The sequence below is a fragment of the Schistocerca americana genome, chromosome X (assembly GCF_021461395.2).
Source record: "Schistocerca americana isolate TAMUIC-IGC-003095 chromosome X, iqSchAmer2.1, whole genome shotgun sequence".
In the NCBI taxonomy this organism is placed as follows: Eukaryota; Metazoa; Arthropoda; class Insecta; order Orthoptera; family Acrididae; genus Schistocerca; species Schistocerca americana.
This window is the reverse complement of record NC_060130.1, coordinates 798,777,669-798,792,242: the sequence shown is the minus strand read 5'-3', so window position 1 is coordinate 798,792,242 and position 14,574 is coordinate 798,777,669. Positions and strand designations below refer to the sequence as shown.

The following is a 14,574-nucleotide window of genomic DNA, read 5'->3' as shown; positions in this document are numbered from 1 at the left end:
TCACAGATGGGTCTAAGCAAGGAGAGCCACACTGGCTGCTCTATGGCTTTCCTGGTGTGTGTCGTCAACACCGACTTATCAAATGAATTTACAAAATTTAATGCCATTTATATTCAGTCTCACTGGAACTTCATCGGTGAATTTGTGCTGATTAATTTGTCATCTGCTCCAAATCTTTAAGTGTTCTTCAATTTATACAACACATTTATCCAGCAAATAACATAATCTGGAATTTACAAGACTACTTTCTCCATTTAATAATGATACAGGCAGTAGTTTTGTCCTTCTGGCTACTGTAGCACATGGGAATGTGGGACAACAAATCAGCAGATGTATCAGCCAGGGAGATATGTGCTAATAACCTAGTGGTTGAATTTGCTTAATAATGATCTGCTCTTTGTCAAAGTTACTTATCTCAATGGATTTCCCCATTTCCAGTACATATCTTCGCTAGAGTGATTCCCCGACCATGTCTGGTCCACTTACATACTTTTGTTACCTCATCATGTACCCAAAACGCCACCAGGTGGTATCCAACATGATGGTGGGCAGGATCATAAAGTTTCAGTTTATCAGTGTAAATGTTTATTTGTTGTCTTTAGCTAAACTTGTCAGAGTTTCAGTCAACTGGACATGCGAAAGTGGGACAATCTTCAACATTTCAAAATTTTGGTTATGTTGGTGGTTTTCACATTTTATTCTAGGCTGTCATGTTAATGAACCTCAAGAGTATGAAAATAAGGACCTTGAAAGTACTAAACGTCTTGATGTGTTTTAGCCACAGGTCTTTGGGAGCAGACAAAGCAAAATCACTCCAGTTTTATAATGCTTTTGTGTGATCTTAGCTGTATTATAGATGCGAAGTGTGTCTATTAGTGAGACCTACTTGTCCCAAGATAGGTGAAGCTATCTGACTTGATGGGTCCAGTCTGGTAACAGGTACCCACAGGATGAACCCCACACTAACCATCTGGGCTGAGGGTAGGGCCCTGTCATCACCTGGTGGAATTCCATGATGGTGCATTAAGAGTATAAAGATTTTCACTTTCCCAGAATCACCAGCATACCAAACCATTGCTCATCGTACTGCAGGACCAATATTCACAAACATTTCATGTTCATCAAAGTACTATCTGATCTGCTTAAGGTATTACCTAGCATTTTTCTTAGGATAAGTATCTGTCCAAACCTAGAGTTGCAGTCGACTGCCAGTCTGGTTAGTGAAGAGGTCCAGAGTAGTTTTAGATGTAGTAAGGTACAGAAAGTGTGCACTACTACATATGTTTTTATTTAGATGTTTTATGAAATTTCGAATGAGTACTGCAACTAAATAACAGCGCTCACAGATGGGTCTAAGCAAGGAGAGCCACACTGGCTGCTCTATGGCTTTCCTGGTGTGTGTCGTCAACACCGACTTATCAAATGAATTTACAAAATTTAATGCCATTTATATTCAGTCTCACTGGAACTTCATCGGTGAATTTGTGCTGATTAATTTGTCATCTGCTCCAAATCTTTAAGTGTTCTTCAATTTATACAACACATTTATCCAGCAAATAACATAATCTGGAATTTACAAGACTACTTTCTCCATTTAATAATGATACAGGCAGTAGTTTTGTCCTTCTGGCTACTGTAGCACATGGGAATGTGGGACAACAAATCAGCAGATGTATCAGCCAGGGAGATATGTGCTAATAACCTAGTGGTTGAATTTGCTATCGCAAACTCTGCGTGCTATCACCAGGATGTTGAGTCATGTTTAGATGGAAAGAAGAAGGGATAGTGTTGAAGAATAATGAGTGGTTACAAGTAAAGTCAAGAACTTGGCTGTAGCTCATCGGCATCGGCCTCAAAGACAAGATGACATCTTTCTCATTCATCTACGAACGGGGTACAATAAGACCATAGTCTGCTCTTCAGCTGTGGCTCATTACTCCAGTCAAAGGACCCTTTGATGTCTGCATCAGAGAACAGGCAGAGAGTAATTTCCTTGGAGATCTACCCTTTGTTTTAGGTAACAATGTGGCGAATGTGATACGAATTTTAGTTTCTATGAAATATCCGACTTGTTCTCTAAAATACTAGCGAGCAGTTTTTAATTTATTATGTCGGTGGGTAGATCATCAATGTACTATGTAAGTTAATAGCCAGATGATGTGTCATTATATCATCTACATTAAAAAGTATGAAAACAATGACCAAAATTATTGTCTTTTACTTTTTGAGTGACAGTGTTTATGTGCGTGTGGACGTGAGTGGGAGTAGGAGAAAGTGAACGCGATTTCACATACACTGTATGTAGAGTTTTAGACATTTTAACCGCATTGTCTCTAAAACTCTTTTTGTAACAGCATTGATAACCCAGAGATTCATCGCACTCTCACACATACATACACACACGCCTCGAACTCATCGCAATTCACACTAGACATTAACGGAAATTTAATTAATCAACGTCAAGCGACGTCGCCATCAAACGGTGGAGATAGACGGAACGGTAACATTACGTAAATTCGCTACAAGGTGTTGGCAGTACTGTTGTTATTATAGCGAACCATGGCGACAGAGTAGTGTGGTTGTTGTGAACCCGTAAACAAATGACATGAAATACTGTCAGTTTATGAGTTCACGTTGTGGGGAAACGGTGTAGGAAGTGTTTATAATTGATAGACTTCTGTTGTAAGTGCTAGACATGTCTACACCAGCAAGGCGGAGGTTGATGAGGGATTTTAAAAGGTAAAAAAAAATAATCTAGGAGTTCCATCTATTAATTCTATCAGACTAACAATACATGCACGTATGGTGAACGCTTTGCAAATAGTTTCTGCGCTAGCTTATTATTGTATGGAATATCGATGTAATTTGATATTAACAAATGTTGAGTCGGAGGTATTTTCAGCAACTACCAGTGTTCTGGGGTTACTCATGTATAAGAAAGAGCGTCTTTATTGCTCAAAAAGGAGTTGAGAGTTTTGACTTGTTTCATAGTATGCGTATTACCTCACGATGTTTATTGTAAATAATACATTAACGTTCAAAAGGAACAATGGTTTACGTAATTACAATACCAAAAAGAAGTTATATTCGTTGCGCCACATTAAGCTTGTCTTTAGCACAAAAAGGGTTGCACAATCCTGCAACCAAAATTTTTGATCACTTACCCAGTTTTATAAAATGTCTGATGGACAGCAGTGTAAAATTTGAAAACAAATTGGAAAAGGTTCATCTTGACAACTCCCTTTATTCCATTGAAGAATTTCAATTATTGTAATGTGTAAAAGATGGTAGGCTGAAATTTGCTAACCAACATCTGAGGGCCCACTTTCTTATAATAAATGAATAAGAAACTTGGCATTGATCAGCATGTAACAATATTTACAAAATAATTTGTGATATGAATGTAAAGTGACTCATTCCCCATCATTGCTATTTATCATCCACATGAACCATGGAACATGAGACTGACTAGAAGGTTTCCCATGTAGCAATTGCTCGGTGGCTCGTAGACAAGTAGCCATTGTTGTGTTTAGATTTCACATTCACTTTCATTATTTTTATTAGAATAATTGTCTCACTGACAAAATTATTGCCCACCTGTTCTGAAAGTAGAAATACGGAAGTAAAATCGAAGATTGTGTAGGCATTGTGTCTGCACATGCAAATAAAGTACAGTGGTGAAGTTTGCATTTTAGTTTTGCTTGTGAGGTACTATTCACACTGTATTGTTTCTCTAAAAATGGAGATACACAACATACTCACTTAACAGTAGCAAAAAAAACTGAGATATGTGCCATAAACATTCATATGGTCTATTTTAACAAAAGTTGCAATGGTTTGGTGTTGCAAATTACCTTATCTGTACTTACACTTTTTTATTTTTAAATGGAGTTTTTTCTTTGGCAGGAGCTGTAAAATTGCTGCATGTGTTCTATATATTTCTTACTTTAAGGTTTGTTTTACTTGTAGCTGAAACACTCAAATGTACAGAATTGCAACAGAAGGGGAAAACTAATGAAATGCTATACTAACAGGAGTGTACACGTTTTCAATTAAGTGGACATTATTGATGAACATAAAGAATTCACAGATAGATAGAGATGTACCAGTTCTGTCCTATGCAGGGCTCACCATATCTGTGTAACTACTGAAACCCACATCCATTTGAACATTCTAAATGTATACAACCCTTGATATCACACTGCAATTGTTACCTACTGTCCATACTTCCGTACTTCACCTAATTGACTATTACTTGATTCTCCAGGATGTGTCCTGTCAGCCAATCCCTGCTTGTAGTTAAGGTATGCCACAAATTTCTTCTTTCCTGAATTTGATGCGATACCTAATTAGTTATTTGATTTACCAATCTAATCATCAATATTGTTCATTAATGTGCATTTCAAAAGCTTGTATTCTCTTGTCTGAACTCTTTATTAAGACTGCCTAACACTTAGGCTATTTTCCTTCCGTATTTTTTTTTTTTTTTTATTTTGTTATGGGCTAACTAACAATAATGCCAAGATAAATATGTATTTCTTGTTTCCTTCATCCTCCTCCAAAACTCTTCTATTTTCCCAGTGTGAGCTCTTTTCCTCTCATTTGACCATTTCACACCAGTGTCCAAATGGTCCAGCACAGGTTGCTTGACCATATCAGAAAAAAAAAAATTAATATTTGCTGAGTGAATTCTCTAGGGTTTAGCGAACTTAAATTTTTTTATTGTTCGTCATTTAAAAATGGTGGCCATTAAAAAAAGCATTTAGCTCAGCAAACTCTGACCTACATATTAAAAGTTTTATCACCTAGGTGACAGTATTTCTTAATACATTTTTAGAAGCTCATAGTTATTGGTTACATATTTAAAAAAATCAATTTTTAAACATTAGTTTTCCACGTAGAGTAATACTGATTCTGCTGTAACATTGTATAGTATAGTTACTTTCTATAGAGTACCAATGGTGAGAAGCATACACTTAAAAAGGAACTCTTTTTTAAGAAAGAGTTTTTGGATTTTTCATTTTTTAGCCTGCACTATCTTTGGTGGGAGATTACATAGAAATCTGAAAATTACACATTTAATAGACTTTTATGCCATCAGATTTCAGTATCAACTTCAACTTTGAGTTTCAGTTGGAAGCTATGAAAAAAAATTGCAAATATGTCTCAAAATACATTGTTCGATGTCTATGATATCTAGGCTAATGGGATAAAGTATATCAATTGTATAATTTCAATACAGCATATTAAAGTAACTGATAGTTATTTCTTGAGACAATCCTCTTCTGAAAGTTCCAGCAGACAGCATCTGTAAGTCTTACAGGCTTGTCTTTGAGCCTGTACAAAGTCTGTGTGTTGTCATCTGTCCACTCACACTCTGTTAACTATGAGCTCTTGAAGTATGGGGAGTCTGTGTGTTCTATTGGTGTTCTTATTAGTGAAGCATATGTTTCCTTTAGATATTAATTTAATTGAAGATTACAGTGAAGAAGAAAAACTGTTGTACTTGAGAGTTTGCTCAAAGCGTAAATCAACTTTAAAGCACCATGAAATTTTCTATTGGTGTTCTTATTAGTGAAGCATATGTTTCCTTTAGATATTAATTTAATTGAAGATTACAGTGAAGAAGAAAAACTGTTGTACTTGAGAGTTTGCTCAAAGCGTAAATCAACTTTAAAGCACCATGAAATGAAATATGTAAAATAATAATAATTTGTCACCTTTTGGCCAGTGTTGTTTGGACCCTTTTGAGAAACATAAGAAGCTCATAACAAAAGGTCTGAGAGAAGTAATGGTTGATCATTATTGTAAAAATGACAGCCCTTTTATTGATTCACTACTAGGAAAATCCTTCCATCCAGTGAAGGTCCGTATAAAGAATTTTGCAAATTATCAGAAACTGTGAAAAAAGTAGATTCAGCTTTTGAAATAGGTGTATTGCCTGCTCTTAAAATTGCAAAAATAAATGAAAGAAAAAAGACCTTTTTGCCTTGAATGCAAAAACTGAGAAAATGGAAACTGCGGTAAAAAATAATTTGGAAGTTTCATTTCAAAATCAATTTTGTACTAAACCAGATAGAAATTCACCAACCAAATATGATAATTTGATAGGAGTGCTAAAAACTAAATGCCTTATTTCAAACAAAGAGGATAAAGTTATCAGTTTACTGCCAAATTCTTGGAATCGAGCAAAAGCTAGTGATGAATTTAATGTGTCTGAATGGTTCATTAAATTGGCAAGGCATTCAGTAATAGAACATGCAACTTTACCTGCATTAAAAAAGAAAAAATGTGTAATTTGGTATGTGAAAATGTTTCTAAATGTTATTAGCTTTTATGAAGATGGCAGTAACAGCCGTTCGATGCCTGGCAAGAAAGATCATGTTACTGTGAAAGAAAACAGTACTAAAAATTCAAAGACAAAGGTTACTATCGTGTAATTTAAATGACCTATTCACTGAATTCAAAAATGAAGAGCCTGACATTAAAATTGGAAGATCAAATTTTTTTTAGTTGAGACCAAAACGGTGTGTTCTTGCAGGAGTGTCTGGCACCAATAACATTTGTGTTTGTAGTACTAGAGTGTAAATTTGATGATAGATGCAGCTTATCTTGGAGTTTGCTATCTGTTGGACAGCAGCAAGCAGTTAATAGTCTGGTGATTTCAGAGTAAATTTTCTAAAGGATTCTGATAGGAAAAATGATCTGGAAACCTTATTTGGATCCTACAGTTTGATCACGGTAATTAACTTTCCAACACGGGTGGATAAAGACAGTAGGACCCTAATTGATAATGTTTTCTTTGGTGAATTTCAAAGCAAGAAAATAACTCTTTACCTAGTAACAAATGCTCTCTCTGATCATGATGCACAGTTAATGATAAATAATAGTGCCTTACAGTATGGATACTCCTCAGTGGAAGTCAGTCAGAATGATTAATGACTCCAGGGCAAATGCTTTTAAGAATCTCAGGAGATAAAATTGGATGAAATTTATTACAAGCCAAATGCTATCATAGAAGTGAAATTATTCCATGATAATTTTATATCATTATTTGAAAATAGCTTTCCCCGTAAGCTAATCAGAAAGGACATGATACATCCATGTAAAAAACCATGGAATTACTAGAGGGTATAAAGTATCTTGTGGAATGAAAAGAGAAACGTATCTTTTGGCAAGAACAAGTAGGTGCATACTACAAAAACCAATCAAAATTACTAAGGAAGGTTATTAAGAATTGAGGAACATGCACATTATGTCAGAAATCAGTAATTCTGACAACAGACTTAAGGCTACATGGAATGTTGTGAAATGATAGATGGGACAACCAGCCACAGAACAGGATAACATCACTATTGAACTGAATGGAAGGGCTATAAATGATGACATTAATGGCAGACATATTTAATTATCATTTCTTAAATGTAATAGAAAGCATAAGGACAAACAGTTCAAGAGAAAAATCACAGCAGTATGTTGAAAAAGTAACTTTCATAAAATTCAGTCATATGAATGTTTCACCAACTTCTTCTGAAATTAAGAAAATAATACATTCTCTCAGAAATAAAAGCTCATGTGGTTTTGGTGGTGTTTCCAATAGAGTACTACAGGTTTGTTCCCATATAATAAGCCCAGTCTTATCCAAAATATGTAATGCAACGCTAACTCAAGGCACTTTTCCAGAAAGATTGAAGTGCGCCGTTGTTAAACCTCCCTCTAAGAAACCTGATAATTGACATATCAATAACTACCGACATGTTTCACATCATTTCCAAAATTTTTGAGAAGGTGATGTATTGTAGAATAGTATCTCTCCTTGGCAACAATTTATCCTTAGCAAGTCACAGTTTATATGTTTCAGGAGGGTTGCTGTACTGAGGATGCTATTTACATGTTCGTTCACCAGATTTTACAAGCATTAAATAAGTGCCAGTTGCTATTATCAGTGACCTGTCTAAGGCATTTGATTGTGTGAGCCACAGTGTTCTCCTGGATAAATTGAAGTTTTGTGGGATTGATGGCATAGCCAATCAATGGAAAATGTCATGCCTAACCAAAAGAATGCAGAAAGTTGTAGTTAATAATTCAACCAGTATTAGTTCAGCCACATTTCCACTTAGAATCATTGCAAATCTTGGGGAGGGACAAATCAGTAAATTTACATTTTGCATATTTTCATTCAGTTATATGGAATTGTTTCCTGAAGTAAATCATCTTTAAGAAAGTAAGTCTTCATTGCTCAAAAATGTGCTGTAAGAATAATATGTGTTGCTCACCCATGATTATCTTGTAGACATCTGTTTAAGGAGTTGGGCATTCCGAGTATTGTTTCACAGTATATTTACTGAGCAAGGTGTTGCAGTGGTTAGCACACTGGACTCTGATTCTGAAGGATGATGGTTCAAACCTGTGTCCGACCATCCAGATTTGTTTTCCATTATTTCCCTATATCACTCCAGGTAAATGCTGGGATGGGTCCTTTGAAAGGGCACAACCAATTTCCTTCCCCACCCTTGATGCAATCCTAGCTTGTGCTCTCATTTATAATGACCTTGTTAACAGGACGTCAAACCCAATCTTCTTTCCTAGACAGTATGTTTATTCCCTTGTGAAGTTGTAAGTAATCCACTGTAGTTCAAAAGGAACAATGGTGTACATAATGAAAAATGACATTCACTAATCCACATTAAGGTTGTCTTTGTCACAAAAATGGGTGCATAATGCTGCAACAGAAAGTTTTGATTACTTACTCTATGATATAAAATGTCTAGCAAGACAGCAAAGTAAAGTAGGAAAACAAACTGAGGAAGTTTCTCCTTGGCATCTCCTCCTATTCCATATAAGAATTTCTATTGCTGTAATGTGTAAAAGGTGGTACACAGTACTTAGTCACTCACATCTATATATATATTTTTTGTTTTGGAAAAAAATGTAGGAATGTTCAGAATGTAACAAATTAATTTGTGATTTGTAGGTAAAATGGCTTGCTCCAGATCATTACATTCTATTATGCAAAATGATCCATGGAACATGTAACTAACTTAACTGATTGGCTGTAAAAACCTTAGGACGTTCTGGCATGTGATATTGTCAGATACAATGATCATGGGATGATATCTAAACTGTCCAGGTAAACAAGCTTTACTTGAAATATTTGAATCATCAGAAAAAGATGATTTGATGCCTGGCAGTATAGAATACAAACAGTGAGTGACACAAGACAAAATGGAAGTGGTGACAATCATAAAACCACAAGAAGAATTTTTGAAGCATCAGAAACCAACCTTTAAAATCTAGAAATGCAACATTTTATTGCCAAAGAACAAGGTAAGTTCGTCAAAGACAAAAACCAACCTTGGCGGTTTATGAATGCCTAGTTCTTGCTTACTTTCTGGAAAACTATTCCTTTGTTGTTCAAGACAAAGTACAAGGGCACCACTGGGTAAACAAACAGGCCACAGTTCATCCATTTGTGTTCTGTTGTAAAGATAAACTAAAGAACCACAGTTTTTGTGTCATAAGTCACCACCTGGAACACAACACTACGGAAGTGCATGCTTTTCATCAGCAATTCACAAACTGAATTACTTCTCTGTTGTTGCTGCAGGCCAATATAAACAAAAGAAATTATTAGCACTTCCTTTCACAAAGAAGACTTTGGACTTGATGTGGAACAGCACTATTTCACATCACGTCGTGAGAAGAATTTCACATCACGTCGTGAGAAGAAAACAAGACGGTGTTGGAGGTGCAACAAAGTGAGCTGTTATATAAACTAATGTGCAACAGACATAGCAGAAACAGAGCTTGCCATTTCAAGAAATCTTTAAATTCTGGAAAGAACATGAAAAAGGGATTACTTACATTTTTGTAAAACATGAGGAAATACAAGAATTCCATACCAGTGTCTTGAAGGAAAGCTCAACGTCTGTCAGAAGAGTAAAGGTGTGCGATCTTTTCATTGTTTTTTACCCCCATCACACAGCTTGCTAAAGTGTAAGATCACATCAGCATCTCCTGATAGTGATCTTCGTCAGTGTGGAAAACTAGTGTCACTGACCCTTCACAATAAAGACATAGTGACTTGTGTTTACAATGAGCAGTTGTGGATTGCCAAAGTTGATGATATCGATTGTCAAAGCCAAGATGTGCATGTCACATTTTGCCATCCACCAGAACCAACGACCTCATAAAAAAATTTGAGAAGGATGAAGTTTGGATGCCAGTTTAAAATGATGTGAACAAGTTGTCTCCCCTGGAATTTACAACCGTGAGGAGCAAACTTTTAACCAAATGCCCAGACCTAATGAAGAAATTTCTCAGATATTCAATGAATAATGTAGTAAAAACAAACAAGATGATATATTTAGATGGGTTATTTTCAATAAAAAAATATCAATATATGTGTTTAAATTATATAATTGGTGTACTTTATTGCAGAGGTTAAAAAATGTGTTTTTGACTTATGTTTGTAATTTTTTTTTCATAATTTCCAACTGAATCTCAAAGTTGAAATTTATACTGAAGTATGTAATTTCAGATTTTTATCTGGTCTCAAACAAAGATGTTGCAGGCCAAAAAATTAAAAAATCTGTTTTTTAAAATAGTGTATTTTTATGTGTAAGCTTCTCACATTTGATACTCCATAAAAAAGCAACCATACTTATAGTGTAATAGCACAAAAGATATTAAGGCTTAGAAATTACTCCTTCTGTGGAAAGTGGTGTTCAAAAATGGATTTTTTTAAATGTGTGACCGTAAATTTGGGCTATTATGTTAAGGGATGCATTCAGCTCAGTGATAATGGTTTTAATTTGTAGAGCAGTGTGTGCTGAACTAAATGCTTTTTATTTACAAGAAAAAACTTTTAAAAATACTTTTGAGTCCACTAAACATTAGGGAATTCACCCAGCAAATATCAGTTTTTTTTCTGAGATGGTCAAGCTACCAATATTTTTTCCCTGGACCACTTGGTGTGGAATGACCCACCAGTTGTTATTCTGTTTGTTTTAGCCTCCTGAAAAACTTGGAATTTCTTGACTTCTAGTCTTAACTTTTCTTTGTTGAGCGACGTCCCCTGATGAGTCTGTATGTCATCTGTACTTGGATAAGCATAAGATAGTGATGGACAGTTGAGTATGGAATGGAGGGATTTGTGAGTTCACCATTTCATGCAAATGGAGTAATGCTGTGGTAGCAGCACGTGTGCAGTTCCATACTGATACATTCACACATTGCCCGTTAACATGGAGTGTTGAGCTTGTTTTGTAGGATCATTATAGTGTTATCATTCTCCTTAGCAATTTCACAGTTAACTTCACACATTCTGTAAAAGAAAAGTACTCCACAAGAAACAAGATGTATCAGAACATATAACAGTTATATTACAGACCACAGCTGTCACCTGTAGCTGACTGGTAGCCAGCAGCTTTGAGAGTAGAGCTATATGACAGCTGTGTACAAGAAAAAAGGTGGGACAAAACTCGCACACTGCATACTTGTTCAGTGGCAGCTGTCCTGTAAAAAACTAGGTGTCAGTCACTTTGTTGTTCTGATCCAAGTGTAAGACTTTTTGTTGTCTTCTCACCCATTTCCTTTGTCTGTTTTCCTGTTTAGGTGGTGTGTGTTTGTATCTGCTTTATTAATCTGTCTTCCTTTGTTCTCTGTAGATGTCCACAGAGTGTAACACACATTTTCGTGATCTAATGTGTTATTGTTGGGTAGAAGGAGTATATTTCATTATTTGATCTCCCAACTCGTTGACATCTTCATTCTTGATTGGACCTAACATTTTTTGTAGGCTGTTTGTTGAATGTTTTCTAATAATCTGTTGTATTATAGTTCTTAAAGTGTTCTTTTATAGTTATAAGTTACTCCTCTTCAAAGCATGTCTTTTGTGCCAAAATAATATTATCTTGCTTTGCTTGTGCCCTGGAGCTATTTCTAATGCATTATCTTTGTTTCTGTAAAGCTGTTAGCATTAGTATCCACTTCTTTCACCATCTTTTGAAAAATCACATTCCTTTTCCTTCAAAGTTTCATTATTAAGTCTCTAACCATCTTTATACTGCAATTGAATTCATTGACGAAGCCCGTTGTATAAGAAAATACTGAACGGCTAATAGAGATTCTTATTCTTAGATTAGATTAGATTCAGTTTTTGTTCTGTAGATCCAAAAAATGAGATGATTCTCATGGCTTTGGAACATGCCAGCTAGTTTGTTTTATGACTTCGTTTTGGATTAAGTCTCATGTTGATCTTAGTTGGATAGTGAACTTAAATCAGCTTCCATTCCTCTCTTGACTCTTGATTTAATGAAAATTATACATGGAGGTGGTTGGAACTCTGCCAATTTGGGCTTTGGTGATACTGATGTTTTTGCTTTGTAGGTGGTTTTTAGAAGCGTGTTGTTTTGATTATAAGATTGACTGACTTGCATATCTCTACTAATCTTGAGCCATTTGTATTAGTTGTCATGTGAGCAGGATGGTTTCCAATAGCTTTTCAGAATGATTTCTCTGTACCCAGTTGGGCATTGAAGTCCCTTATGATTATTATATTGTTTCTATGAACTTTTGACAGCCTGTTTTCTGTAACTTCCCATAAGTTTTGTACTTTTTCTTGTTTCTTCTTCTTGTCATTTGTTGGTGCATGGCAGTTGAATATTGTATATTATTTATTCTTGCATTTAAATGTTAAAAACAAAAGGGTGTTTCATTAAAGTATTGCGAATCAACACCATTTTGGGTTATACCTTTGTGAACTGAACAGGTTGTTCCTAAAACTCTGGAATCCTCTTCTTCTTTCTGCATGTCTTAGGCTTTGCCTAAGCCTACCCAAAGATTTTCTACAGACTGGGTAAAAATTCATCATTAATTTCGGTATTCTGTCATCATCTATTCTTGTGGCATGGTCCTTCTAGTCGCTCCTGTATTCCATAACTGCCCATTTAAGCTTTCCACTCCCAGTTCTTCTCTGATGTCAGCATTCCTTGTCCTGTCAGTTAGTGTGTACCCAGCTACTCTTCTTCTTAGGTATCACATTTCCGATTCTTGTATTCTTTGTTCATTTATTTTTGTTGCAGTATATGACTGGTTTCACCCTCGGTACTGTCATCCTCTTGTAGAACATAAGTAGAGTTCTTTCCTTACTTTAGTTCTGAGGGTTTTATAGATTGTTCCACCAATGTAATTAAATATTTTTACTTTCTTTCGTTTGTCCATTTCTGACTTGAATGAGATAGTATTTCCTAAGGACTTTTCAACTTCATACTTTCTGTTTTCTGATCATTTATTATTATTTTGTTGGGAATTGGCTCCTGACCCCTGAAAGACATAACTTTTGTTTTCTTTGAAGATGCTAATATAGTATGTAATTAGCTGTTGCAGATAAAATTTGAACAGCTCCTTTGGAGTGTGTTCTTGCTATCAGCAGTCACAACTTGATCATCGGGAAATAGTGATAAGAAGAATAATTCCTTTCATTGAAATCACATTTGCAGAAACTTTATTTACTTATCCATAGCCTCAGCATGTCACCTCTGAAAGGAATGTCAAATTCTGAGATTTGTGTTGGAAAGTCTAACTGCCAGCTTGCATTCAAAATAGATAGTGTTTGTGATCCATTGTTAGGTGATAAGTGTAGCTTGTGTCTTTGATGGCTGCTTGCAGGATGTTATTGCTGTTCAGAAAGTTTTGCCATTTGCTTGATTTTCCCACTTTGCAGAATGAGTTCATACTGCAAATTTATATTTCCTTTTAAATTTGAATTTCACATTACAAAGGATTTCTGGATTCCCCAGCTGGTATTTACATTATGGTAGCCCAGAAACTCAATGTCTGCTTGCTCTCCTATCAGGAGTGATGGATTGGCCACCGGGAGTAATATTGGTGTTCTCATCACACTTCATACTTATCGTATTTTAGCAATTTTTAAATATTTGTCTGTGAGAGGTTAAAAGATGATTCGAAGTCTGAGTGTTATTTCCCGCAGTGACTAACGTGGGGTACAGACACTGATCAAACACTGCCCAATCTGGCAACAGAGATGTTTGGATTTTAATTTCGAACTTGCATGTCACTAAGAGCAGGGCTGCCTCTCCCATCAGTTCTACCATACTATTGGTCTTTGTCTCTGCTTTCCTTACCGTTGACGATTTTGTTGTAACCCTGGCAAGTGACCTGTACATGGTACTGTTACCTGGGCCAGTTTTCATTTTATGTTCTCTCTATTGTGGCCATTGTCAGCATTTTACTGCCCAAATAGTAAACCTCATCTACTACATTTAATATCATACTTCCTAATATAATTCCTTCACCATTGTCTGATTTAGTTCACCTACATTCCATTACCCTCTTTTTACTTTTGTTATTCACCTTAAAACTTCTTTTCTCTTTTCAGCTGCTCTTCCAGGTCCTTTGCCATCTCTGACAGCATTAGAATGTTATCCACAAACTTCGTTTTTCTTTCCTGTCCTCCTGTAGGTCCAGGGGTTAGAATAGGCCTGAGGTATTCCTGCCTCTCGTAAGAGGCAATTGAAAGGAGTCTCACACTTTTCGGCCCTATAAGTTCAG

At 35.7% G+C, this 14,574-nt stretch overlaps 1 protein-coding gene across 2 annotated transcripts in view; it reads left to right on the top strand.

Moving 5' to 3' along the window:
- Positions 1–2,510: 2,510 nt before the first annotated feature.
- Positions 2,511–14,574, top strand: part of LOC124555554 (ubiquitin-conjugating enzyme E2-17 kDa) — a 94,080-nt gene continuing 82,016 nt past the window's right edge. Inside the window, exon 1 of one of the 2 annotated variants that reach the window (XM_047129509.1) lies at positions 2,511–2,739. In XM_047129509.1, coding sequence (XP_046985465.1) covers positions 2,696–2,739 — 44 coding nt within the window. In that variant the 5' untranslated portion in view covers positions 2,511–2,695. The remainder of the gene's footprint in view (positions 2,740–14,574) is intronic. The other variant, XM_047129510.1, reaches the window with a different exon arrangement.